Below are 27,179 nucleotides of genomic sequence, written 5' to 3' on the forward strand. Positions count from 1 at the left end.
TGGCACCGTAAGAACAGCAGGCAAATTTCTTTCCTGAATCCTAGTTTAATTTCTCGTTTTCCATAGACAGGTCAAGCAAAAACCTCTCCATGGAGTTCCAGATTTTATTGACTTCTATAACCATTTTGGAAGTCACACTATCCCCATCTTTTAAAACTTCTAATAAATTATTCTTTAATGAGAAAACAAAGTCTAATGTAGAGGTGCCACCTAACCCGATCAGAACACCCCAATTATTTACAATGTTGGAAGAGTCATTCAACTCAACTTGAGTTGAATGCAAAGGCAGAAACTGCTGTTCTAAAATTTCTGACATCTTTTAAAAAGGTTCTTGAAAATCTGTCAAACATTCCAAACCCAAGTCTGGAGCTATGGTCAAATCATCTGGCATAGACGATGGAGAAGAATACACACTAGACTTATTTACCAAGGATTTCTTTACTTATATAAACTCTAAAAGGAAGGGGATGAATATGATTGGTCCACTTGACATCGATGGTTCGACTGTTGATGATCCTGCTCAGATAGCAAACAAACTGAATGAGTATTTTGCATCTACATTCACACGTGAGGAATTATTACAATTTGAAAATGGAAGAAGGTTATCAAATTGTAGCAGTGTGCTTAATGATTTTGTAATAACTGAGAGCAAAGTGGAGGAGAAATTGTTGAAGTTAAACACAAGAAAGGCACCTGGGGTGGATGGGATCTATCCAGTTATTTTAAAGGAGGCGGCAAAGCAACTAAGCAAACCCTTAGCCATAATTATGAGAGCATCCTTGGACTCAGGGGAGGTTCCCACGGACTGGAGATGTGCAAATGTGTCCCCAATTCACAAAGGTGGATCGAAGGGTGACACGAGTAATTACAGACCAGTTAGTTTAACTTCTGTTCCGGGTAAAATAATGGAGTCGCTGGTTAAAGATGCATTGCAGGATCATCTAGACAAGACTGCAGCAATAATTCAAACACAGCATGGGTTTGTTAAGGGAAAGTCTTGTCTGACAAATTTGATTGGTTATTATGATGTGGTCACAAAGGAACTGGATGCAAAAAATAATTTTGATATCATATACTTGGATTTCAGGAAAGCTTTTGACACTGTTGCGCATGAAAGACTACTGTACAAATTGGAGCAGAATGGTATTAAGGGTAAGTTGCTACAATGGATAAAAGGATGGTTAAGTGGGAGAAGACAGAGGGTGGTAATCAATGGGTGCTGCTCTTCGTGGACTAATGTTATTAGTGGAGTCCCACAGGGTACGGTGTTGGGTCCACTGTTGTTTTGTGTATTTATCAATGATATTGATGAAGGTATATCAGGCTTAATGTCGAAGTTTGCAGATGACACAAAGGTTGGCAGGGTTGTTAATGACAGTAATGGCAGTGTGCTACTGCAACAGGATCTAGATAATTTGGGCAGATGGGCTAAGAAGTGGCAACTGAAGTTCAACCTTGACAAATGCAAAGTACTGCATATGGGTAGAAGTAACCCCAGAGAAACGTACCAACTGTGTGGTACTACACTTAAGGTGGTAGAAAATGAAAAAGACCTGGGAGTAATTGTGCAGTCAGATATGAAGTTTTCTGAGCAGTGCAGACAGGCTGCTAGGGCGGGTCATGGGGTTTTGTCAATGATATATAGGAATTTTGCTAGCAGGGAAAAGGAGGCGATTGTCCCTCTGTATAAGGCAATGGTCAGGCCACGCCTTGAGTACTGCGTACAGGTCTGGAGGCCTCATTTTAGGAAGGATGTAGATTTGCTTGAGCGTGTACAGAGAAGAGCAACACGATTGGTGAGGGGAATGAAGGGATTCTCTTACCAAGAGAGGCTTAAGTTCTGCAAATTGCAGTGGCTGGAGACTAGGCACCTGCGCGGTGATCTGATTGAGGTCTATAAGGCCTTGAATGGGTTGAGCACGCTGAATTCTGATGGGATCCTTCCACTTGTTCAGATTACCAACCTACGGGGACATAAGTTCAAATTAAGAAAGGACAGATGTAGAATAGATGTGCGGAAATTTGCCTTTAGCCAGCGGGTGGTTAATTGCTGGAACAAACTTCCATCTGTCGTTGTGGAAGTTGATAGGTTAAATAAATTTAAGGAGGAACTGGACAGGCATTTGGAGGGAATGGTGTGATTTTTTTTTTTTTTTTGGCTGATGCTGCTCCTACACTTGCTTTCTTGCATCATGTGCCACTACTACTACTACTACTACCAATGTCCAAACAAACAAAATATATTTTCAACCAGTATATTTAATTACAATTTAAAACAAAGAAAATCAAACTGAGCAACAATAGAATAAAATATCAACCCTGGAAAGAAATGCAGGTCTAAAAATATTTACTAGTTCAACTGTGCTTACAGTTCCGATTTAACAGTTCAACCAGAAACCGGATGAAAAATCTTCAGAAGACTTAAGTAAGTACCAAAAGTCCTTGGCAGACAAACAGTTCCTCCCTGATAAATCAGTTCCAACCAGGGCAGTAACAGCTTTCCAATCTGTAATGTTTAATTAAGTATATATTGCCAATAGCCAAGATACCAACTGAAAACAAGTCAATTTTCAAAATTCCATAACTTTGTTCTTTATCACCAGTGGGCATTCAAAAATTCTCAAAATGAAGTAAATCTGATGTTCCTGCACATCAAATATAGTCTCAATCTGTCCAATAGGAACAGAGATATGGCTTTTAATATGGTGACTAAAGGAGAGCCCAATCAAGCCCAATTGATGGGTAGTCCCATCAATTGACAATCAAAAGTTTCAAAAGTATACGACAATCAAAAGTTTCACTTTTCACTTAAAAATCAATAATAATTATTTATAAAAGGTTTCCTAGGGGGCCCTTACCAAGGCCTTTAACAATATATAAACACACATAATACATTTTATTTCCAATTTCACAATTTGAAAAAGGCAGCACCCAAACCGCACTTTCCCTCCAATTTTTCCCATCACATCGCCATTTTAGAAGGAAACACCAGTGGAAGACAAGATGGCAGACAATATCAAATACCTGTAGTGCAAGAGCCAACGTTTCTTATAGCAAAAGCCAGGCTAGTGAAGGTGGTAGAGCCAAAAGTGTCCCCCCAACCACCAACAGCTTCCCCGCAGTCCAAAAACATTTGAATCTAATTGTTCTGCCTGTACGAGTCGCTGGACCCGGTGCTCACCTCTAACATCAACCTTTTGCTAACCATTGCAGTTTTGCCGCTGGACCATTTTGACGCCAGTCCTGGTACACTTCAACTACAGTGGCTCTCGAATACCCCACCAGTTCAGCCGTTTGGGAAATCGAGGCACCAGCTCGTCGAGCACCCACAATCTGTCCTTTATCAAAGTCCGATAAATCCTTCCTTTTATCCATCCCGCTCGGAATTTTACTACCTACTGAACCACTGACACCTTATTTAGGCTACATAGGTCAACTAACTCCACACCTTCGTACCTCACACGGTCAAGGGGTCATGTTCAGTTTTCACAGGGGGTGGTCATAATTCAGTGATCACTCAATGTATATGGATATGTTTCAAATGTGTTACAACAGCAGTCTCCAAGGCATAATAACTAAAATTATGTCTATTCACCTGCCCATTTAATTTGGATCTAGCCTCAGCAACAGGACATGATCAACTATTCTAGGTTGTTTTCTGTACTTTACTTTACTTTGAATATTTCTGCAAGTTGTAATTCATGGTCAAGATCATCTTCATTTAGGGCTTGTACAAATACAGATTGTGAATTTTAAAAACATTGTTATTCCCCTGAAACTTGTCCTGGTTGTTGTTTATTTGGTTTTTAGGAGCATTAGCAACTAAGGCCATATTGCTCCGGGATATGTGGTGGTCATTCCCTGACCTTTCCACATCCTCCGTATTTGGTGGTGACGGGCTCGAACCCCGGTCTGATCAAGAAGCGTGTGCTACACACTGCTGCTCCTTCCCACCTGGCTACGGAGGCGCCTAACTTGTCCTGGGAATTCCTAATTTCAGAGAGGGGAGAACTTTTTTGTGACTTTCTCAAGTTTCTCCGAGCTTCCCTTTATGCTGCTCTTATCACGTGAATATGATTAAATTAGGACAGCCTGACCTTTGAAGATAATGTACACTTTTTATTTCATAAAATTTGCACAAGCTTTCTTGTGAAAATTTTAAAAGTTCTTCCCAAAAGTTCCTTAAATTGACAAGAGATCTCTAGAGCATTCTTGCATTGTACTTGCCACTTGTTTATCTGAATATTTTCTGCAGTTGTTTAAAAAAATTCTGTTTATAATCCAGGATGACCAAATCAGGTCAGAGGAGGTCACAAGATAGAGAGAAGACGACAACAGCACTGTGTTTAGTAGTCACATAGACTTGAACATTATAGTCATTCAAAGGAATGCATTTCTGTACCTTCATGCAAGAAAAGGTCAAGCAGGAATTAAAGCATTCTGGCCTTAAGAGTGAGTGCTGTTAAATAATGTAAAACAATGAAGAAACTATTAGTGCATTAAATGTATAATATGCTTTAAATATTTCCATTTTTAAGCTTAACATTGTTTACAATTTCCACAGGCCCACCCTACATACAAATAACTTATTTTTCATTTGTGACCCTCCTCCATGGCCTGCAATGGCATTTTACAATTTAAAACTTCCATTCAGGATTTTATCATTGTAAAATGCTAAATGCAAAATGTTCACGGATGTAAACTTTTACTATTTGCCCTTCTGGCCACTAACTGCTATAGTTGGCAGCCATATGGTAGTCAGGACGTTCGGTCAAACTTATCCATCATAGGTTATATTCATGCATTTGAATCAGTGGGACATTCACTCTTATAACCACAGGTTCAGAACATCTCTCCATGCTTGTTCACAATGTTTCTCAGCACCAGCTTCTTGACTACTCTACTGTATAATGACCAACACTTCCAGTTGTTTGGCCTAACTTCTGTCGTGTAAAATTTTCACACACACCCATTCCAGTATTTCTCAATTGTTAATAAAGTATTTGTAATCATTTCTTAAAATTTACATTATTCTGCACTTATCTTTTGAAAAACAAAACATTTTTGGCAAGAATTGCCTAAGTAAGTAGTCTAACACTATGGAATACTTTGCCATAGCTTTCTGAAGCAGCATGTTTCCAGATGTCAATCAAACTTATGGACATAATATGATTGGAAAGTCCTCTAAAAATCAAACTCTATGATTGATATATAATATAACTGCAAGCAGTTTTCTTCTTTCCCCCCATAATTTAGAAATTAGAATGTGAGGTGGGGTAAGTAATTCCTTTAGCAATTTAGAATTGCCAGCCAAGTACCACCTAGTAATAGAAATCGACACATCATCCAAGTGATTTCAAAAATTCTAGTTAATCCTAACAGATAATTACCACAATAAAAGCCACATTTACTTGTTTTTAAAAATTATTTAGTTATTCATTTCCCAAAAAAAAAAAAAAAAAGCTAAATAATGCAATAAAAATTATTACAGTTACCTAATAATAAAACAAACTTTGGAAGACCAAATTGTACACCCCAGTGTGCATGCATTTGTCAATTGTGAACTTCTCATTTCCAAAAGTATGATCAACAACTCGCCACATATAAGATGAAGAAATTAAAAAGCATTTAATATTTGTTCCTAAATGTGGGTTCTCACCTTGGATCAATGGTCGTAGGTTGTATGCTCTCATATGAGAGCATACAACAGAGTTTTCCTGTGTCAGTAAAACTGACACAGGAAAACTTGCTAATTCAAGAAGATATGGCAAATTTTTCTGTAATGAAAATGCACTTTTGGTGAATGCTTGCCAAATTTTCACAGCATTGCATTTTTTTTTTTTTTTTTTTTTTTTTTTTTAGGAGCATTAGCAACTAAGGCCATATTGCTCCAGGAATATGCGGTGGTCATTCCCTGACCTTACCGCATCCTCCGTATTTGGTCATCATGGGCTCGAACCCCGGTGTAATCAAGAAGCGTGTGCTACGCACTGCTGTTCCTGCCCACCTGGCTATGGAGGCGCCGCATTGCATGTCAACAGGGGCAGGCTGTCCTGAGAATGCAAGGGGTGTGCTGCACCCGGGCCCCAACATTCAAGGGGCATCCTTGAACTTTGAAAAACCTGAAACTTACATACACATATGATGAAAATTTTAAAGGGGAGTGCCAAATTGCAACTGGCACCCGGGCACCACCTTCCTTAGGGATGCCCCTGCATGTCGAAACAGTGCCACATCACAAGTCACAGCAGTCCAAAATTTGGATTGCTAAATATACTTCATGCCAGCAGTGAATAGCACTAGTAAGAAAAACAAGCTAGTTCCAAATTCAAAGGAGATACTCATATGAAACTTTTTAGTCTAATTTTTGAAATAATTCTGATTTCTGGACAGCTAATTTTAAAATCCTATACTTGTTGTAACATACATTAGTGAGTATCAACATAAAAATGCTTCCATGGCAGCAAAATAGTGCCTACAGTTGAACAGGTCAGTCCAAATCAAATACTAAGCAATAAATGACATGAAAAGAATATCAAATAAATCAAGTTAAAAATAACAATTTAAACATAAAAATGCATTGCCAAGCATACTCACACCTTCAAGGGATGACCAGTACGATCTTGACGATCGCTCAACATTTAAATATGCAAATTGTCATCCAAGTACTATCTGGAAATAGCAATCTGTACATCATCCTAGTGATTTCATAATTTCTAGTTAATCCCAAGAGATAAATACTATGATAAAGGCTGTATTCACATGATTTCAAAAATTATTTAGTTGTTCATTAACCAAAACAGTTAAATAATACAAAAAAAAATTATTATAGTTACCTAATAATAAAATACTCATGGGTAGAACTAAACTCTATATCCCACCATACATCATAACCCTTTTATTCTGTATAAAATTTCAAAATTCATTTCAGTTCTACACAGCATGAATATACACTACTGTGTGAAACAATAGACAAAGTAATGACACCACAGAGACTAAATGTATCAAATACTACTCATAAAATGTCAAATACTAATAATTAAGCATAAATAATATGTAACTTTAATAAATAACTAAATTTCTGTTATCCCATATAATATAAATAAACAAAGTGATTAGGGAATTAAATTAATAAAACCATAATTCAGATGAGCTTCAGGTGATTTTGATAAATTCCACTGAATGTGAGCGATGAACATTCAAGATCTTTAATATAAAACAAAGCAGGACAGTCAATTTTACTATAACAATTAATACCATTCACATAAATTACTTATGTAGGACTGAAACAATGTGATTAGCAATTTTATGCAGAAAATGAGAAGGAAGTTAAACGTAAGTGAAAGTACTTTCAGCACTAAAGCAACACACTTTTATCTGTTTATATTTCTCATTTTCTGCATAAAATTGATTCCATGTTTTACATGGCATCAGTATTCATATTTTTTTAGTTCTACATATCATCAATATAGAGGATCTTCCAAGAAGTAACAGATAACCTCAGGAGGTTATTAACTAGATGGCTCTGAGCTGAAAATGTGATATGAAAGTGTATCCCATACCCAAGTGTTACAAAGTTATTAGCATTGAAAGTTGTGCACATGGTTGTTGTAAAGCTTGATATGTGAGGGTAGTCAAAAAGTTCTGAAAACAGAATATAAAAGACATAAATACAAAATTCTATATATATTTCTTTATTTTCTATTCTATATATATATTTCTTCATGACTTTTAGCCAGCCTTTGGTGCACAGATGCATTGTCATGAAGAAGAAAAACCCAATGACCCAACTTTCCTCTTCTTTTTCCCCAAATTTCAGCTTTTACTTTGGCATAAAGTGGTATAATACCCCCATGTCATTGTGGTTTTAAGTGCAATGTAATCAGTTACCAACAATCTCCTTGTGTCGCAGAAACAAGTAAAGTGCAGCCATTATCAACCCACTGCAGGATGGAAGCCTTCTCAACAATTCATGCTGAGGGAAATGGACCATAATCTGCCACGTTGGTCCAGTGCGGGTTGGCAGATCGACCGTATTCAGCAGTCAGGGGCTTGAACCCCGGTCTACTCAAATAACGTGTGCTACTGCACTCCCACTCCTGACCACTCGGCTATGGAGGCCGTCCACAAAAACTGAGGCCAATCCTTTTCCAGCTGAAGGTTGGGTGAATTCTTTCTAATTTGGATTCAGGATCATAAAAATGTAGTCTAGTCAAGTTTTATCATCAGTGACCAAACAGGATAAAAATCTATTTACATTAGGAAAAATTAATTTTAATTTTTAAAAATGCTTATGTAAAATGTTTCCAGGGGAAATGTTAAGTACTTTTTCAAGTTCATACACTTTAATTCTTCTGTTTTCTAATTTTTGTTTTTTTTTTTAAACAATGGCAATTGTTTCAGAATTGAATGCTTCAGGTGGCCAATCAGACCATGGATCATCCTGTCATCTTTTGAACTCTACTGACCATCTTTCAACAGTAACATAACTGGATGACACTTCCCCAAAACACTGTAGTCATTCTTTCATGGATTTCTTTAACATTTCTGCACTTTTTGGTTAAAAAATTTTTAATTGATTGATTAAATTTTTAATCAAATTGATTAATGAACAATGTTTGATTTTCTGGATATTCATTCTTCTTCCACCCAACATAAAAAAAATTAATTTTAGAAACTGCATTAGACATTGATATTCTGAATTACCTCGTTTGTTATTTGGAGCATGAGCAACTAAGACCATATTGCTCCGGGATATGCGGTGGCCATTCCCTGACCTTTCCGCATCCTCCGTATTTGGTGGTGACAGGCTCGAACCCTGATCTAATCAAGAAGCGTGTGCTACGCACTGCTGCTCCTTCCCACCTGGCTATAGAGGTGCCTGACATTGACATACAATTTTTTTTTTTTCATGCTATTTTGAAAGACATCAAAATATACCATTCTATAATTTATTAATACATTTTATACACTCTGCACAGAATGTTTTGACCACCCCCTTTTATTACATGAGATTAATGAAACTTAATAAGGATGTTGAATGGAATTTTGGAATGCAGGACTTAAACTAAAAAGGACAGAAACACTACGCTGCATTCTAGGCTAGTGAAAATTTATTTAAAATTTTGCAGCGAGAGCATTTCAATATGCAGTTAGGCAGTAAGGGATTTACTTTATTATCTTCTTCAATATCTTTACTAATTAAGCAAAGGGAGTTAATAACTAAAACTTAAATTAACACATTAATAGGTTCAAATCATATTTCTTCTTACTGGTGACCATTCCTAGTCTATGGAACACAAACAATGCTCTTTTTCTTTTTAAGGGCTTTCTTGTGTTCACTTTATCTTCTGGCTAGCTGGAGTGATGGCAGGCCAGCCTATTTTCAATTCAAAAACTAGTTCTCCTCCCAAAAAAAGGAAGTCTACTGTTCTCCACTCAGTTCTAATGGAGGCTTTTGTAGCAGAGTTGAAAATTCCTGGCTGCCTATCTAGTTTGCAATACATACTTAAGCTGAGAAGTGCTAGTACATGTACATTGTCTGGAACCATGATAAGTACTGTTAGGCAGATTTCCACATCAACATGAATCCTAATAAAACTTTCTCCCTGGAATTAGAAAACAACGTAGCATACCTTCCCCAATGTTCTTGTAACAAAAATAAAGAAAGGGGGTACTGTGTAATCTTGACACAAAGTCAGTGTTACCATGCTCCAACCATTCTAAAAGTATGAAGTTGGAATTATGAAAGGCATGACCCTGAGGGGCCCTTAAGCTAAACAGTTCCAAAAAGCTGGACGCCATTTTGCAGCATCCTCCTTCTGAACTAACTTACGTTCTCCAATAGGATCATATACAGCACTACCACCAGGTTTCAAGAACCACCCCAAGGATCTCAAAGCTCCTAGAGCCCTTCCCCTCTTTACCTTCCCTTGGCACCCAAGGTCAAGAGAAAGAATGACAAGAATTATCACAATTAGAACAGGAAACTCAAACATATAATTAAATGCTATAGGATTCAAGGGTATTTTAATGCAGTAGTTGAAATAAAATCAAAATTCATACACACAGTGACTGTGTTTGACTTCAGTCATGGAGAAACTTCCTGCTCTCACTAAAGACATGTGCCAAGACTTGGATTTATGTTCAACTTAAAGACAAATACTGTTATCACCAGTTAAGCCTTAAGTTGCTAATATCTTTTTAAACAGTATAGCATCACTAGAACCTTCTGTGGTAGGCTATTTGCCATGACACATTGCTATCTGTCATTCATTTCTCCTAAAGTCCTCTTCATCTGAGGCCATAGTCAATCTCAGGCGGAGGTTTTCTCCAAGAGTTATTCCAGGTTTCTCAGCCCACACATCATGCAAATCAGCCTGCAACGCACGTGCGCGCACACGCACGCACGCACGCACACACACACACACACACACACACACACACACACACACACACACACACACACACACACACACACACACACACACACACACACACACACACACAATACATTTGCAGTTATGAGTGAATGCTTGGGGAGCCATTAATACCAATAAAGTAATAACACCATAATAAGAACAGATGAGTCTACTATGCATTTAAAAATCTGAGCCAATGCAAGGATGGTGGTTTCAAAGCTTACTGGCTTCTTATCTGGCTTTCTATTAGTGAATGCATGCCAAACTGTTGTTGGTGACTCTATTGCCAGGGAATTAGGGTTGAATTTGAAAGTGTCTGCAATTCTGCCCAGACACGATAGGAGGGAGTATATGATGAGAGCCTTGTTGATCAATTCAGCCTTGGAAAGATTGTGCAAGGCTCAAAGGGTAGAATTTTTTTCAGCCCAGTCTGTACTTGTTAACAGGAGAGACTGTTTCTACAGGGATGGGTTACACTTAAATAGAAAGGTTGCAAGAATATTTGCTGATGCTATCGAGGCAGTGTTAGGTGGGTCGGAAAACTGCCAGCTTGAGGGGATACAAGGACTAATAGAATAACAGTAGCCACTGGCAGAGGTGAAATTGATTCTTGCACTGCTTCTATTGGAATGAGCAGCAGCCTGGAAAACAAGATGCAGGATATTTCAGAGACTGCTGGGAGTCATTGCGGTACAAGTAAACACATGGGTTGTGTTAGGGTAGCTAAGAATAGGAACAGGTGCATGTATACTTGCATGTACACCAATGCTAGGAGTTTGGTAAATACATTTGATGAATTTGAGATATTGCTCAAAACATCAAAGGCAGATATTGTTGGGATATCAGAGACGTGGTATCACACAGATATAAGGAATGCAGAACTGGAATTTGGGGAGTACAATGTGTAGAGAAAGGATAGACAGGATAGGAAGGGAGGAGGGGTTATGCTATTAGTTAAGAAACACATAAAATCCAAGGAAGTGAAGCTAGTCGACATCGCTGGACAGTGCAGTGTCGAGGCAGTTTGGTGTGACATAAGCATTGGGAGATCAAAATTGAGAGTAGGAGTGTGCTATAGGCCTAATAACTCTGATGAGTATAAAAGAAACTGTACAGGGAAATAGAGTGGGCCCGAAAATCAGAGTCTTATAATGGGGGATTTTAATTTCCCAGATATTGACTGGAATTTGTGGGTTGGTCACTCACACACTAGCAAGGCTTTTGTGGATTTATTGGATGATTGTTTTCTACATCAGCATGTTCGGAAGGCAACTAGAGGGAGTAACACTCTTGATCTGATTATCAGTAGTGATTCTTCATGCATTAAGAATCTGCAGATAAAAGAACCACTAGGTGGCAGTGATCACAGTGTACTGAAGTGGGATTCACTCAAAGAGGTAACTACCATCAGGGGTAAAGGGAAGGGTTTTTGCTTTCGTAAAGGCAACTACGATGGTCTGAGACAGTATTTTTATTTAAATTCTATATTTTTATTTAGTATTTTTATTTAAATTCTATATTTTTATTTAGTATTTTTATTTAAATTCTATACGGTGGGACCAACTGATGATGTACCAACAGCAAATTCAAAATGGGAAGCATTCAAAGAACTTATCTTGGAAGCTACTAGGCATTACATACCAACTAAGAAATATTGTTCACGGTTTAGGCCTAAACGGATGTCAGATGAACTAATGAGACATATGGCAGAGAATAAAAATGCATGGGATACATATAAATTAATGGGTGACATGGAAGGCTATGATAAATATAAGCTAGTCTGTAACCAAGTTACAAAGGAGATTAGGCAGGCAAAGGCAGATTATGAAAAATCCTTGGCAAAGGATTCAAAGAAAAACAGAAAAAAGTTCTTTACCTATGTAAACTCTAGAAGGAAAGGGATGAATCAGATTGGTCCACTGGATATTGATGGTTCAACAGTTGAGGATCCTGCTCAGGTGGCTAACAGATTAAACGAGTATTTTTCATCTACATTCAGCCATGAGGAGTTATTCAGAAAAGGGAATGCTAGAGGTGAAGTAAACTCTGGCAGTGAGCTAGATGATTTTGTAATAACTGAGAGGAAAGTGGAGGAGAAATTGTTGAGGATAAACATAAAAAAGCACCTGGGGTGGATGGGATCTATCCAGTTATATTAAAGGAGGCAGTAAAGGAAGTAAGCAAACCCTTAGCCATAATTATGAAAGCTTCTTTGGACCCAGGGGAGGTACCCATAGACTGAAGATGTGCAAATGTTATCCCAATTCACAAAAGAGGATCAAAGGCTGACACAAGTAATTATAGACCTGTGAGTTTAACTTCTGTTCCAGGAAAATTAATGGAGGCACTGGTTAAAGAAGCACTGCAGGATCATCTAGACAAGACTTCACTTACAGCTCGGACACAGCATGGTTTTGTTAAGGGAAAGTCTTGCTTGACCAATTTGATTGGATATTATGATGCAGTCACAAAAGAACTGGAATAACTTTGATATTATATATTTGTATCTTAGAAAGGCTTTTGATACTGTTGCACATGGAAGACTGCTGCACAAACTGGAGCAGTGTGGCATTGGAGGCAAATTACTGCTATGGATAAAGGGACGGCTGAGGAGGAGAAGACAGAGAGTGGTAATCAATGGACACTGCTCATCATGAATTAATGTTATTAGTGGAGTCCCTCAGGGTTCAGTGTTGGGTCCATTATTGTTTTCTGTATTTATAAATGATATTGATGATGGTATATCAAACTTAATGTCCAAGTTTGCAGACGATACAAAGGTTGGCAGGGTTGTTAAGGACACTACTGATGCTATGCTGCTGCAACAGGATCTGAAAAGGTTGAGCAGATGGGCTGAGAGGTGGCAAATGAAGTTTAACATTGACAAATGTAAAGTACTATATATGGGAAACAGTAACCTTAGAGCAATGTATCAACTCTGTGGTACTACACTGACAGTGGTAGAGAATGAAAAGGACCTGGAGGTAATTGTGCAGGCAGATATGAAGTTCTCTGAGTAGTGCAGACAGGCTGCAAGAGTAGCTCATGATGTCTTGTCAATGATATACAGGAATTTTTCTAGCAGGGATAAGGAGGTGATTATTCCCTTGTATAAGGCAATGGTCAGGCCACACCTAGAGTACTGTATACAGGTCTGGAGGCCTCATTTCAAGAAGGATGTAGAGCTACTGGAATGAGTACAGAGAAGGGCAACAAGATTAGTGAATGGAACAAAGGGTTGCTCTTACGAAGAAAGGCTTAAGTTTTGCAAATTACAGTGTCTGGAGATTAGGCACTGGCGAGGTGAACTGATAGAGGTGTATAAAGTGTTGAATGGTTTGAGCATGCTTAATGCTGATGGGATCCTTCCTCTTGCTTAGAATAATCACCTGAGAGGGCATAAATTCAAATTGAGGAAAGACAGATGTAGGATAGATGTGTGGAAATTTGCCTTTAGCCAGCGGGCAGTTGGTTGGTGGAACAGACTTCCATCCCTTGTCGTGGAAGTTGAGAGCCTAAATAAATTTAAGGCTCCGCTGGACAGGTATTTTGAATGAACGGAGGGGTGAAATGGGAGTGGGTTTTTTTTTTTTTTGGCTGATTCTGCATCATATGCCTCTATTAATGCTAATGCTAACTGTCAATAATGTGCCCAAGTCTTAGCACCAACTACTTGCCCATCCCAACCATGAAATATCCTCGAAATTGTATATCAGCATACTGCTTAGGGCAAAAACAGTCCAAATCTTAGGGGGACAAAGGTAAACATTATGTTTTAAAATGGAAATTTTACTTCCATATACTGTTTGCTATTCATTTAAATAAAACATATTATTTTGCATAAATACATTCAGTATATATTCAGTATATTAACAGAGATTGGCTGATGAGAAGCCAATAAACTGTGAAGCTTTTGAAATCCGTAGCATTTTCTCAGATTTTTAAATGTATAGCAGATTCACCCATTATGATTTTATACCATTTAAAACAATTTTAGCAACTTGGGCTGAACTGTGGATAATGATATTTGCCCTTAAATTGAACACAGGTCTCTGCACCAAGTGTTCAGCACTCGATTTTCAGTGAGAGCAAAACGTTTCTCAAAAATCAAAGTCAAATGCAGTAAATGCGTACAAATTTTGATGTTATTAAATAATCAGTGTCCACCCAACCTACCTAATTAATCCATGATTCAGTCTACATGATCAATCAATATGACAGACACTACATTGAGCAGTCATACTAGAAGCCAAAAAACAGATCAGATGAACACTCCAGAGAACTACCAGGTATTATTCAGTTAGTCAATCATCATCACCTCATCACCATAATACACAACAGAAGAAGATGGGGCCTGAGAAGAAAATGATGAGAAGATGAGATGATTTTTAGAGGCCTGGATGGTCCAATCCAGTCCTGCAAAGAAATTTAATAAAAGCAGGGAGAGGAATGTTACATTCTTCAAATGAGCCACTAGAAGACCACTACAACAGCCCACTTATTAGATCCGAGATATCAATTCAAAATAAGACTATTATTGCTCTCCCCCAAGGGAAGACTCCACAAACTGGGCCCCCCCCCACAGGCCTGAGGTGATCTGTCAGAACAGCAGCTTGAGTCAACAAACCACAAACTAATAGCCTACCATAATGTAAACACCACTACTTCCACCAGGCCCCTCACTTCAAAACACCTTCCAAAAAAACCTGCACTAGATAAGCAGCAGCTACAAATAGTAATGAGCAAACATGTGAACTGTCCTTTACCTCTAAAGAAGCCATGACCGTTAACAGATGATGCTCCAAAGCCATTAAGATCATTTCCACAACCCCATAGGTTCTCCGAGGATATCAATACAATAATCCTTTGCTCCCAACCAACCAGAAGTCAGAAAGACAGTCCTCACTTCACGGACTCCACCCTCTTCTTCTGTATTCTGTGGTCCAGGACACTAGTAAGAAGATATAACTGGAAATCATTTGAACCTTTTAATATATTAATTTAACTTTTTCTTACCCCAAATTACAGAAAAAACTGAAGTAAATCCTGTAAGAGCTATATATATAATTATCTTTTCCAATTCTTAATAAATATCCACTAGCCCAAAATGTAATACAATGTTTCTATTATGTTTTATTAAAATTTAGTTATTTATTGAATATTATTTTCATCTGACATTTTATTAAGTATTTGGCATTTTATAAAGTGTCTGATACTTTAGTCCCTCAAATATTAGGCATATGAAGTACAGGTGCAGGGCACAACCAAAAATTTGAAGTAAGGGCACCACATACACTAAAAAAACTAAAAAAAAAAAATTGTATTTCAATTTATAATACTATTTATTTTTTATTTCTAGGGTGCATCTTGTCTAAGTACACGACCCGTCTAAGTACACGGTCAAAGATATATAATTTGGTTTTACTCTACCCATACATTTTTTTATTAGGTAAGTACAACATTGCATATTATATTAGCTTTTATTGTAATATTTAGTTGTATGAATATTACAGGAAGTTAATCATAAGAAGTAAATAGTATTTACATCCTTGGTTTAACTAGAATTTTGAGATTATATTTGATATAACACAAGGACTGCTATTCTCATGTAGTTTTTGGCTGATGATTCTCATACTGAAATTGTGAATGTTCATCAAAATTATTGCTTATCCTTCGAAGGATGTCAGAAAGCTGGATGGTGCATACTTGTTTAAATTGTTAATTTTTTTTAAGTTACTGTACTTACTATTCTTTTATATTGTTTAATATTTGATTCACTTGGACCTACCTCTTAAATGGCATAGCTATTACTGTGTTGTCTTGGCACTCTTAACACTGTTGGTACTCTTTTAAAAATATTATATTCCATTATTATAATCATATATTATCTTAGCACCATAAGTGCTAAGAGGCTTGACCTCTTACATACTGTTTTACTTTGTTTTATTTCCTCATCTTAATATTTCAGGGGTTGCTTTCTCATTAAGCAGCTCTAGCATTACACATGCTTTCCTGAATTTTTTATATCATTTTACTATATATAAAAGGTACACTTACTTGTTTCAATAAGAGTTTTCACCGTTTCATATATTGGTCTTCCATCACCAACCTGGTTAAATGCTCTTAGGCTGATAACATATTCAGAAGATGGCTCTAAAATATAAAATAATAGTTATTAAGTTTTTTATTACTTTTTCTGTATTACAGCTTAAAAAGAAAGTGAAACAAGTGTAAGAGGCCAGAAAATCCAAGATATAGCTGTATCACAAATATTTGGCAGTAATCAACTAGCAAATAACTGGGTGGTAGACCTATTACTAGGTGATAGATGACTCACATGGACCGATGCAATACCACCACTTTGCTTTTTGTAGGCTTGGAGTGGTGGAATCCGTGTTTAGTCTCCAGAGCCAAGTTCTGGTCAAACTTTCCTCATCTCTTCCATCATGCAGTATGACTGATGTCTTTTGAGGTTATGATGGATATCATGGAAGATCCAAACTTCCTTACATTTCGAGGGTACAGCTCTAAAACAGCGTTTGCAGGCCGGCCACTAGTTAGCACACCAGACCGAACCCATTGGTAATTCTCTAGGAGGCTTCTGGATCAGCTAGTGTATAATATTGTTACCTCTACTCTGCCAGACAGTGACTGGAGGGAGTCTGAGTAGTGTGTATGTGGGGGGGGGGGGCATTGTCGAGGCCACGTTACGTCAAGGATCTGGGTATATTCTTACCATGTCCAAAAATTTCATTACTTCAAACAGCATGTCCCTCCCACTTTTCTTACTATTGAATACACAATGAATTGTCAAACTAATGGAATAAGCTTATCTGCAAAAAGATCTAAACCTCCCAAACACTTCCTAGTCCATTTCACAAATATACGTGGTCTCAGTTCTAATCTCAATGATGTCCATTTCCACTTGCAGTCTGCTGAACCCCATGTACTTCTGCTGACAGAATCTCAGTTATTGGTTGATACAACCACTGCTCATCTCAGTTGCCCAAACTATTCGCTGTATGATTCCTTTTGCCCCAAAGGTGGTACTTCTGCATATGTTCATTCCGAAATTCCCTGTCAGAGACTTGATAATTTGTAATCTCCTCTTTTCAACCTTCTCTGGCTTAAAATCTCTCTACCTCATTGTGTCAAATTCATCTGTTGTCTCTACTGTTCTCCCAACTCCACTAATCACTTGGAGCTCTTTGACTTCCTCTCTTTGCAACTTGACTTTCTCCAGTCCAACTTTCCTAACAGTGAGGTAATTTTCCTTGGTGATTTTAATGTTCACAACTCCAGCTGGCTTCCATTCTCTAGTCACACAGACCCAGCTGGTCAGGATGCTGAGGCTTTTGCAATTACTAATGACCTCACTCAGATTGTTCATTTACCTACCAGAATACCGGACAATCCTAACCATACAACCAACATGCTTGATTTTTTTCTCACAAACGACCCGTCTAAGTACACGGTCAAAGTGAGTAGTCAGATCTTTAGGCACCTTAGATCACAACTTGATGATTGTCTCTTCTACAATGGAGCCTTTATCTCATGGCTATTCCCAACCTCGTGTTGTTTGGCATTACAAGAATGCAAAATGGGATGACCTGCGAGATTTCTTTTCCTTGGTCGGATTACTGTTTCAAAACTTCTGATGTCAACGTTTGCTCAGATCGTGTCAGTGAAATTATTCTTGTAGGAATGGAATCCTTTATTCCACACTCCACTTTAAAATCTTGTCCTTTATCTAAACCTTGGTTTTCCAATAAATGTGCTAAAGCTGTTCAGGAGAAGAATGTTGCATATCATAATTGGCTTCTTTCCAATTCTTCAGTTTCATTTTCTGCCTACACCAAAGCTCACAACAACTGTAAAGCAGTCATTAATCAGTCCAAACTAGACTTTGAACAGGCAAAGAGTAGAAAACTTGCTTCTTACTCTAATGGTAGCCGAGCATTCTGGTCTCTTGCCAAAGCTATTGGCCGCAACTTTTGCCTATCTCTCCTCTCAACTCTGTTTCAATTCCTCCCATGTACTGTTTCTGCTGCATGCCTTTTCTACAGATACTTCTATGGGCACAGTTCTTCTGAACTGGCTTCTATAATTCCTGCTCTCTCTTTCAAAACAGTCTGAACATGTGCCGTCACAAGCCAACATCCATTTACTGTCCAACTTCAAATTCACATAACCAACTTTTCATTTTCTTTGTCTATTCACTCAACTGCCATTTTCTGGAACAACCTTCCTTCATACGTATTTTCTGAAAATTACAGTCTACAGAAGTTCAAGTCTAATGTTAACAAATATCTTCTTTCATCTTCTCAACCCCCCACCCAAGCACGGTACTAAGTACTATATGTTCTGATATCTCTCATGTTTGAGGTTTTCATAAAAAATAAAAAATAATAAAAAATTCTAGTAGCTAGACGCTTAATAAACCATATTTACAAAAAAGGTTGGTGCTTTTGTTTTTAAATTTCCTTGCAAATATTTTAAAATATAAATAAAAATAAATACAAAGGTAATTTACATTTAACACCCTTTCCTCCAAAGATTCCAACATTCTCTCATCTTACACTTCCTTAGAGGATTGCAAATTTCATACCAGAACATGTCGTGGGTCATGGATCAGAAATTACAAACTTCAATCTGGGATTGTGACCAGATACCACATCAGTGACACCTCTGTGCATGCAACTGTGACTCATGTGAACCTTTCAAAATTCACTGTGGCAGATATTATTCAAAGATAATTTTATCTTTGAATGATAAAGGAAGACTTTAGGTGATACCTCAGTGTCAAAAAAATCTGGAAGGCTTACAAACAGACATGTTTGAAAAAGAATAGAGTAGTTTATGCCTCTCACACACTTCACCTATGAAGATAAAGAACTGGTTCAAGAGGCCGCGGGAATATCAGCCAGTATATCAATCATCTGTAAGGAGTTTCATAACCTTAGATTCAATAGTAAAGTAACACTGTGCAAGTCCAATATCAAAATCATCAATGTGAAACTTTGTTTGGATTAGTGTTATTCCCAAGGTTCATGGGTGCTAAAATAGTGGAGCTGCTGTGGAATGGTAAATTTCACTACATGATAATTCATTTTTATGGATATGTTTAGGTGTGAAGATTGCCCAGAGAATGCTTCCTGCCAGCATGTATAATCTCATATATTGAGTTTCATGGAGGCACTCTCATGGTATGGGGCTGTTTCAGGAGATTTGGATTTGGTCCGTTAGTGGTAGGAGCTGAAACCACAAAGTCCATAATCTATTTGGATATTTTGGACAACTGTACGCTATGCATATAGTAGCAGTATTTATCAGGAACTTGTGCCATAGACTTCTTAGCTGATAAAGAAGGTTAGAACAAAGCTGTACGATTAACAATCACTGCATTCCTCATCTGCTGTTTGATGATTGTGGCTATGTCTGGTGAATTGACACTATTTGTTCTAATTATGAATCTAATTTTGAGATAATCTAATTATAGATTATCTCAAAGAAGTTTGAGATAATCTATAGTAATTCCTTTTAGTTTAATATGTGAATTTTATTTTTATTTGATTATTTATTTTTATTTTTTATATGATTGTAAACCAATGCATTTTATGCACAGATGGACTTTGAAAATAATTCATTGTACTGAATTTTCATCAAAAATATTTTGAAATAAAAAGAAGCTAATAATAAAGGGCATATGGGACCTGGAAATATTTTCATTATAATGAATCATTTGTAAAAACAGTATTCATTGTAAAGGGATTTTACTTTATTTCAGAAGTCTATACAGAATTTATGACTAAATAAAAAAATCTGAATTTTTATACTTGTATTTGCATGTGGCCACATTATAATTCTCAAAGTTGGAGTGAGATAAACCACTTTAGTTATCAAATAAATAAAAACTACTGCAAGTTTACATTATTACTCATCAATAATAAGCTTTAAAAATAATAATGACATATATTCATAAATAGTACAGTATAATCATTTAACTCTGGAATAAAAAATAAATAAATAAATGAAACACGATGTCAGCGAAACTGAATGAGCTGGTTAATGAGAAAATTAAAAACTTTACTGAATGAAATTAATGTCTGCATATTTACTTATAAATTTCTTAATAAATGTTAAATTACAGTAAACTTTAAAATCCAGCAATATTGGGGATTGAGAGGTGACTGAGGTTGCTGGATTTTAGAGTCTCAACACGCCTAGCGGCTGAGAAGTTTTAGAGGAAGACATTTCAATAAATATTAAGCACAAATAATTCATTTTATTTACAGCTATAAACATTTACAAACATTACAAACTTGCCTTTGTTATATTTACAATGAGAAACAAATACAAAGAAGGGCAATACCGGGACAACAGGCTGCCCTCGCATTGTACTACTTTCAGCAGATAGCTTTAGCTATCCTACAACTTTGAAAACTGATTTCATGTATTGCATAGTAGCTCATATTAAAATTTATTTACAACTGTTTTTCCTGAGTGCTGCCATTAGAGACCATCTGCTATCTGATGAGGGGACCAATTAGTCCTTGAACATGCTGTCATAGCAGTCTCATCTTTTAAACAAATGGCTAATTAACCTTTGGAAAGGCCATCTGCATAAAACTACAGTACCAGGGCAACTCATTGCAAAGGCGAGTTTTTTTAAGAAAATTAAGACAGTTGCAAAGGCAAGTCTGTTCTGAGTGAATTAAGACCATTGCAGGGGCAAGTTTCTCCAAGAGAAATAAGACCATTGCATTATCTTTGCAGTTTAAATCCTTCCGGCTGCAAATACAGAGTAATGACAAGATAGTCTTGCAAGCATCTTATAAAGAAAGAAATATCACTTTTCTTGCATGAATTCTTAAAGACAAATATGATCACTGATATTAATACCAGATTGCTTTCTTAATATTTCTGGATTGCAATATTTTGATTTTTTTGTAAAATGTATCAGACTGTAAAGCACCAAATTTTACAGAGTTTACTGTAAATCTAAATAAAGTTTTACAAGCATTTAAACTCTTGAGAAATTTATTTAAATTCTTTTCAACCTGGGAACCTGTTATGGGAAACTGTTATGGCTTATACAGAAAATTTAACTTCTGAATTGCTTGGCTGTTCACTTAGACAAAATACATTATTAGCTCTTCAGCATAGGCTCACTAATAGAGGCCACTTGCTAGCTGATGAGAAGCTAGCAGCTTTGAAATAGGATGTTTCAAATTTTTAATATACAGAAGGTTCACCTGTACAGGTGATGCTAAACAATTTTTAAAAGGTAGCAACTTAGACAGAACGAAGGATAATGTGCACTTGTCTCTTAGCTAAACATAAGCCCGCTATGTTTATAATATAATAGTTATAACGCTAACTATTTGGCCTTGGTCTTCAGTGGGAGCAGAATGGCCTCATGGCTGAAATAGAGTAAAGTATATGAATTTTATTCAGTTTCAACTACTGCACACTGAAATACTCCCATGTAATCTTATATTACTGCCTGGGAATTAATTTCGTCATTACTCACAGGCTCATACTAAACCCTATACGAAAGAGCTAAAATAGTTTTACTTTCAGTAGCATTAGAGATTTCAAATAGCTGACATGAATATCAAACTTAGCATGCTACAAAACTTTATTGGTGCACTAAAACTTTTCAAGATGAAGATTTAAACTCAAGATTCAAGATTTAAAGATTTAAGATTTTTATCAAGATTCAAGATTTAAATTTTGCACCTTATAATAATATTACAACATACCAGCAACCTGTTCTGTAATTCAAAGTTACTGCGTCTACGAAGTGGCTGCTGTTGTTTAAGGTGAGGATTCAATATTTAAATACAATCCCCATTACTACTATTTCAATATTTAAATATTATTATTTGAAAAATAAAAATATTTAAACAACACTGAATATTATTTGAAAAGAAAAAATGACACTGAAATATAATGGTAAAAAAATTATTTCCTTGAAATTTCATTTTCTATAGTATAATAAAATTACAGAGAAAATGGTATCATTCTTTATGTGTGCTACTGAACAACTACAATGTTGTAACGAATAGGCCTGGTGTACTGGGGGTCCATGGTTATGAAAAATATATACAGTGATAACCCAGTTTAATATAATACAATAAAATATACAATAGCAGAAGCTTTCGAGACTGTAGCTTCTCTTTTTCAACTGATAATTTGATTTGAATACAACATATATAGTGCAATGAGCTGAGAGTGAGGCACGTTATTCACTCAAGCTGGTTTTCTATTGTTGTCGCACAGATGCACGCTGTTTAATCCAACATCAAAATGGTTGTCTCTAGGATGGGGTGCAGTGTATGCCTTTGCAGCAGTTTATGGCCTTTGAATTGTTTAATATATTAAGTGACTCTAGCCATAGGCGGTGGCAAAAGTGTCATGAGTGGTCTACTATTTCGAAGTCATGTTTGGGATCAAGATCGTGGTTGGTTGCCCAAAAATGCTCCGCGACTGCGGACTGGTCAGTTTCGGCAAGCTGGATTGCTCTGTCATGCTCCGTAAGGCAATCTTGGAGATGTCTTGATATCTCTCCTATGTAGCAGCTGTCACAGTCTCTACAGGTGATGCGATATATTACATTGCTGCGTAAGAGAGGTGTGACAGGGATCTTCCCACTGGAGACAAGTGAACGTAGGTTTCTGCAGGGTAACTGTATGCATTTGATGTTGTAATTTCTAAGAATTTTTGAGATCTGTCCTGACACACCTGGATAATAGGGAATGTAGGCAGACGGTATACTGTCTTGGTTCGGTGGTCTTGGGTGGGATGTGAGTTCTTGTGCCTGTAATAGGCACCTGTTTAGCACATGGGATGGATAACCACATTTGGTTAGGTCCGTCTTCACACAGGAAATCTCGTTACGTCTAATTGTATCAGTGCTGGAATGGCCCCAAGCCCTGGAGAATAGGGTGCGGGCAGTGCTGTTGAGATGACCGGGTGCGTTGCCGAATCTGTAGTTAGCAAATTGTCTGCACCACATAGGTTTGCAGTATACCGAAGTCTAGACTTGGGCCTATGCGATGCACTAAGACATTCAGGAACGAGAGCGCGTTGTTGACCTCTATAGTAAACTGGATGAAATTAGACAGGGAGTTGAGGTATTCCAGTAATGCTGTTTCAGAGCCACATGGTATTACAGTAAAAATATCGTCAACATATCTGCACCATGTTGTAATAGGTACAGGTGTATCTGCTCCTCCAAATCTTCCATGGCAATGTTGGCTACTATGTAACTAACAGGGGCACCCACAGCAGAGCCATGGACCTGTTGATAGACTGAATCCTCAAAGGTGAAGATGCTGCTTGATAAGCATAGGTTGAGTGCGGTGCAGATGTCATCAGTGGATAGTGATGTTCTGGATTGGAGGCTTAAGTCGTTCTTGAGGAGCCTCCTGGCGCAGTGCACGGCCTGTTGGACGGGAATTGAAGTGAATAAAGAAACCACATGAAATGATGCGGTTTGGATTGCGCCATGATGGTGCTGTCAGGGATTGAAAGGTCCTTAATGAGGTGGATGAATTCGCTGCTATTTTTGAAGGTGCGTGTGGTATTTCCTACAAGAGGTGAGAGGAGGCGTGCAATATGCTTGGATAGTTCATATGTTGGGGCATTGCAGCATGACACTATAGGTCTGAGGGGAACACCCGGTTTGTGGATCTTTGGCAATCCATAGAATTGTGGTAGTTGGAAGCCAGTAGCATGTAGAAGACGTTGAGTTGTAGTCGAGATTTTCTTATCTTTAAACCACGTATGGACAAGTTTATTGACGTGTCTCTAGATGTTTCAAGACCTTAATGGGTGGATCAGACAGAGGTTCATATACGTTTGGGTCTAATAGTAGGGCCAGGGCTTTCTCTCAGTAGGCTGACCGGTCTAATATAACAGTCCGGCGAACTTTATCAGCAGGAAGTATGACAATGGTGTTGTCTTTTCTTATAGATGACAGGGCGGCATGTTGGAAATGGTTAAGGTTTGAGTAAGTTTGTCGAGTGATGCAGAGGATTGCAGCAGTCCTGAAACGGATCTTGTTGGCAGTTTCTTCAGGAAGGTTGGTAATACTGGCTTCTATACCCATAGTAAGCCGTGTGACTGGAGATTTAGATGGTATGATGGCGAACTTCATGCCGTTGGATAAGACATTGAGCTGTTCAGTGGATAGTTGTTTGCTGCTTAGGTTCAAGACGAAGGAAGTTGCATCATTTGAACTGTAGCGTCTCTTTTTCAACTGATAATCAAATTATCAGTTGAAAAAGAGACGCTACAATCTTGAAAGCTTCTGCTATTGTATATTTTATTGTATTATATTAAACTGGGTTATCACTGCATATATTTTTCAAAACTACAATGTTGTATCCATTTAGTAACAAATATCATTCTTCAGTCTTCAGATTATCAACTAAAAATATCAGGATTTTCAGTTACAGAAATCAAAACAGGTTGAAATAAATAAACATATTATCTTAGTTACCTTATATTTTTGTGCACTTTATCTGTTCTTTTGGTCTAGTTAAAAACTACAAGTTAAAAAAAAAACTGCATCTTTTGTATACTTAAATTTATAAGAAATAAATAAAAAAAAACTGTATTATTATTATTAGAAGTATATGATTAAGAAAGAAGTAATTAAAAGAAATATATGACTTGTGACTATATAACAGGTAATTTACAATTTTTGGCACACTGACCAATAGGTGTTTCTATTAGCATGCCAATCAAAACCTGTTTGCCATAACAACATTTCACTTTAATATCATAATACGTACGTAAATTTTCAATGGTATAATAGCGTTGTTTTCCATCCAACACTTTTGTATACACATCAGGAAATCCAATACCCCAGCCAATAGTATATCCTCTAATCATGATGTTCTGGTTCCTTGGAGGTGTCCAACTTACAAATATGGAATTTGCCGAAGGACGAGCGCGTAATGAACTAGGTTGGTCAGGGACTCTAGACTCTGAAAAATCAATGCAGAAAAAAAAAAAAAAAAAAATTCTTAACCAAAATGTACATATTTTGAAAGAGATATCCACAGTATATTTTATGTAACCTTTTTTTTTTTTTTTTTTTTGTTATTGGAATAATAACCAGTGTATCAGTTCCTATTAGTAACTGATATACTGGTTATTATTCCAATTTATAACAAATTAAACACATGAACAAAGTATTATGTGAGGTGTGATCAAAATTTTCCAACATATTAGCATATACAGCACTCTCTCGATTTACCGGGACACGTCAAGATTCCAAATTAAAAAAAAAAACCAACCAGAAATCATAAAATTCAAGTAGTGAATAAATAGGTATAACTTTTTTATGACTTGCAAAACAGATGTTTTGCAAGTCATAAAAAAAGTGACAAGCGGCATTATAAGTCGTCATTGGGATATTAGTGTACCCCGATTGTTTCGTTATTTATGTCAGGGATAATAAACATTTTTTTTGTTTAGAAATCGCGAAAATGATGAGTGAATGCAAAAGAGTTGCACTTTCAGTTAAACAAAAATTTGAAATTATTCAAAAGTTTGAAAACGATGCATCCATTAAATCTCTAATGAACCATTATAATGTTGGGGACCAAACCATGCGCAACATCGTAAAAAATATAGGAAAGCTACAGACTTAAAATCGACATCGCAAAAAATAAAGGGAAGCATTGTATTGGACACGCGAGTAGTGCGTGGTAAGTTTTTTTTTATCTATTGCCATAATTTTTTACGTAAGCTGCTGAACATTTTTCGATACAGTAAGTCCCCAACTTATGCAACTATGGATTTACGTAAATTTTTTTTCACTCAAATTTTTTTTTTTTTTTTTTTTTTTTTAGGATTGTAAAATTTAAAAAAAAATAATAATAATAAATAAAATAAGCAATCAATAACGATGATCACGGCACGCACAAATTGCACAAGTGAGATATGGAGTAACAAGCAAAAAAATAGGAAAGAAGAGAAGATTCTTACAATTTATTTATGGTTTTTTTTTTTTTTTTATATGACTGAAGATTTCAGTGATTGTTGTTTGTTTGTTATTTGGTTTTTAGGAGCATTAGCAACTAAGGCCATATTGCTCCGGGAATATGCGGTGGTCATTCCCTGACCTTTCCGCATCCTCCGTATTTGGTGGTGACGGGCTCAAACCCCGGTCTAATCAAGAAGCGTGTGCTACGCACTGCTGCTCCTTCCCACCTGGCTACGGAGGCACCTCGATTTCAGTGAAGGGGCAACACATTTCACCATAATATTAAAAACACACAGAATTTTCCAACTATCGATATTATTGCAAATACAATAAGATCGAGTTTACTACCTGTTTATAACTAGATGCATGAACAGAAAAGTCCAATAACACGGAACATGCAAATTGTTTTTATTGTTTTATGGTAGTGACCTCCAGAAATGTGCTTTAGCAAAATGTGAACTCTCGCGGGTGACAGCACTAGTAGTAAATCTACCAAAAAAAGGAAAGCGATTTTTTAGATCAGAAAATTAAACTAATAAGGATGTATGAAAATGGTCAAACGTTAACAGGTATCTGCAGAATTCAGATTTGTCAATAATAATATAGTAGCAATATGTTACTAGTCATTCCCGAGTTATGGAAAACTCAACGAAGTAAGAAGTCCTGGAACGTATCTCTTATGTATGTCGGGAACTTCTGTATTTTTGGATTAACCGGGAAATCGAGAGTCTACTGTATTCCAACAAATAGAACGA

The 27,179-nt window shown here is 36.9% G+C and overlaps 1 protein-coding gene across 3 annotated transcripts in view; it reads right to left on the reverse strand.

Moving 5' to 3' along the window:
* The window catches only part of fra (neogenin protein frazzled), a 442,642-nt gene that overhangs the window by 132,261 nt on the left and 283,202 nt on the right, over nt 1-27,179 (reverse strand). For all 3 annotated transcript variants that reach the window (XM_090381703.1, XM_090381704.1, XM_090381702.1), the window contains exons 14-15: nt 25,226-25,420; nt 16,479-16,574 (exon numbers count right to left, since the gene is read on the reverse strand). In XM_090381703.1, coding sequence (XP_090237829.1) covers nt 16,479-16,574; nt 25,226-25,420 — 291 coding nt within the window. The remainder of the gene's footprint in view (nt 1-16,478; nt 16,575-25,225; nt 25,421-27,179) is intronic.

The sequence above is a fragment of the Mastigoproctus giganteus genome, chromosome 9, assembly GCF_048544385.1.
Source record: "Mastigoproctus giganteus isolate SK-2022 chromosome 9, ASM4854438v1, whole genome shotgun sequence".
Classification (NCBI taxonomy): domain Eukaryota; kingdom Metazoa; phylum Arthropoda; class Arachnida; order Uropygi; family Thelyphonidae; genus Mastigoproctus; species Mastigoproctus giganteus.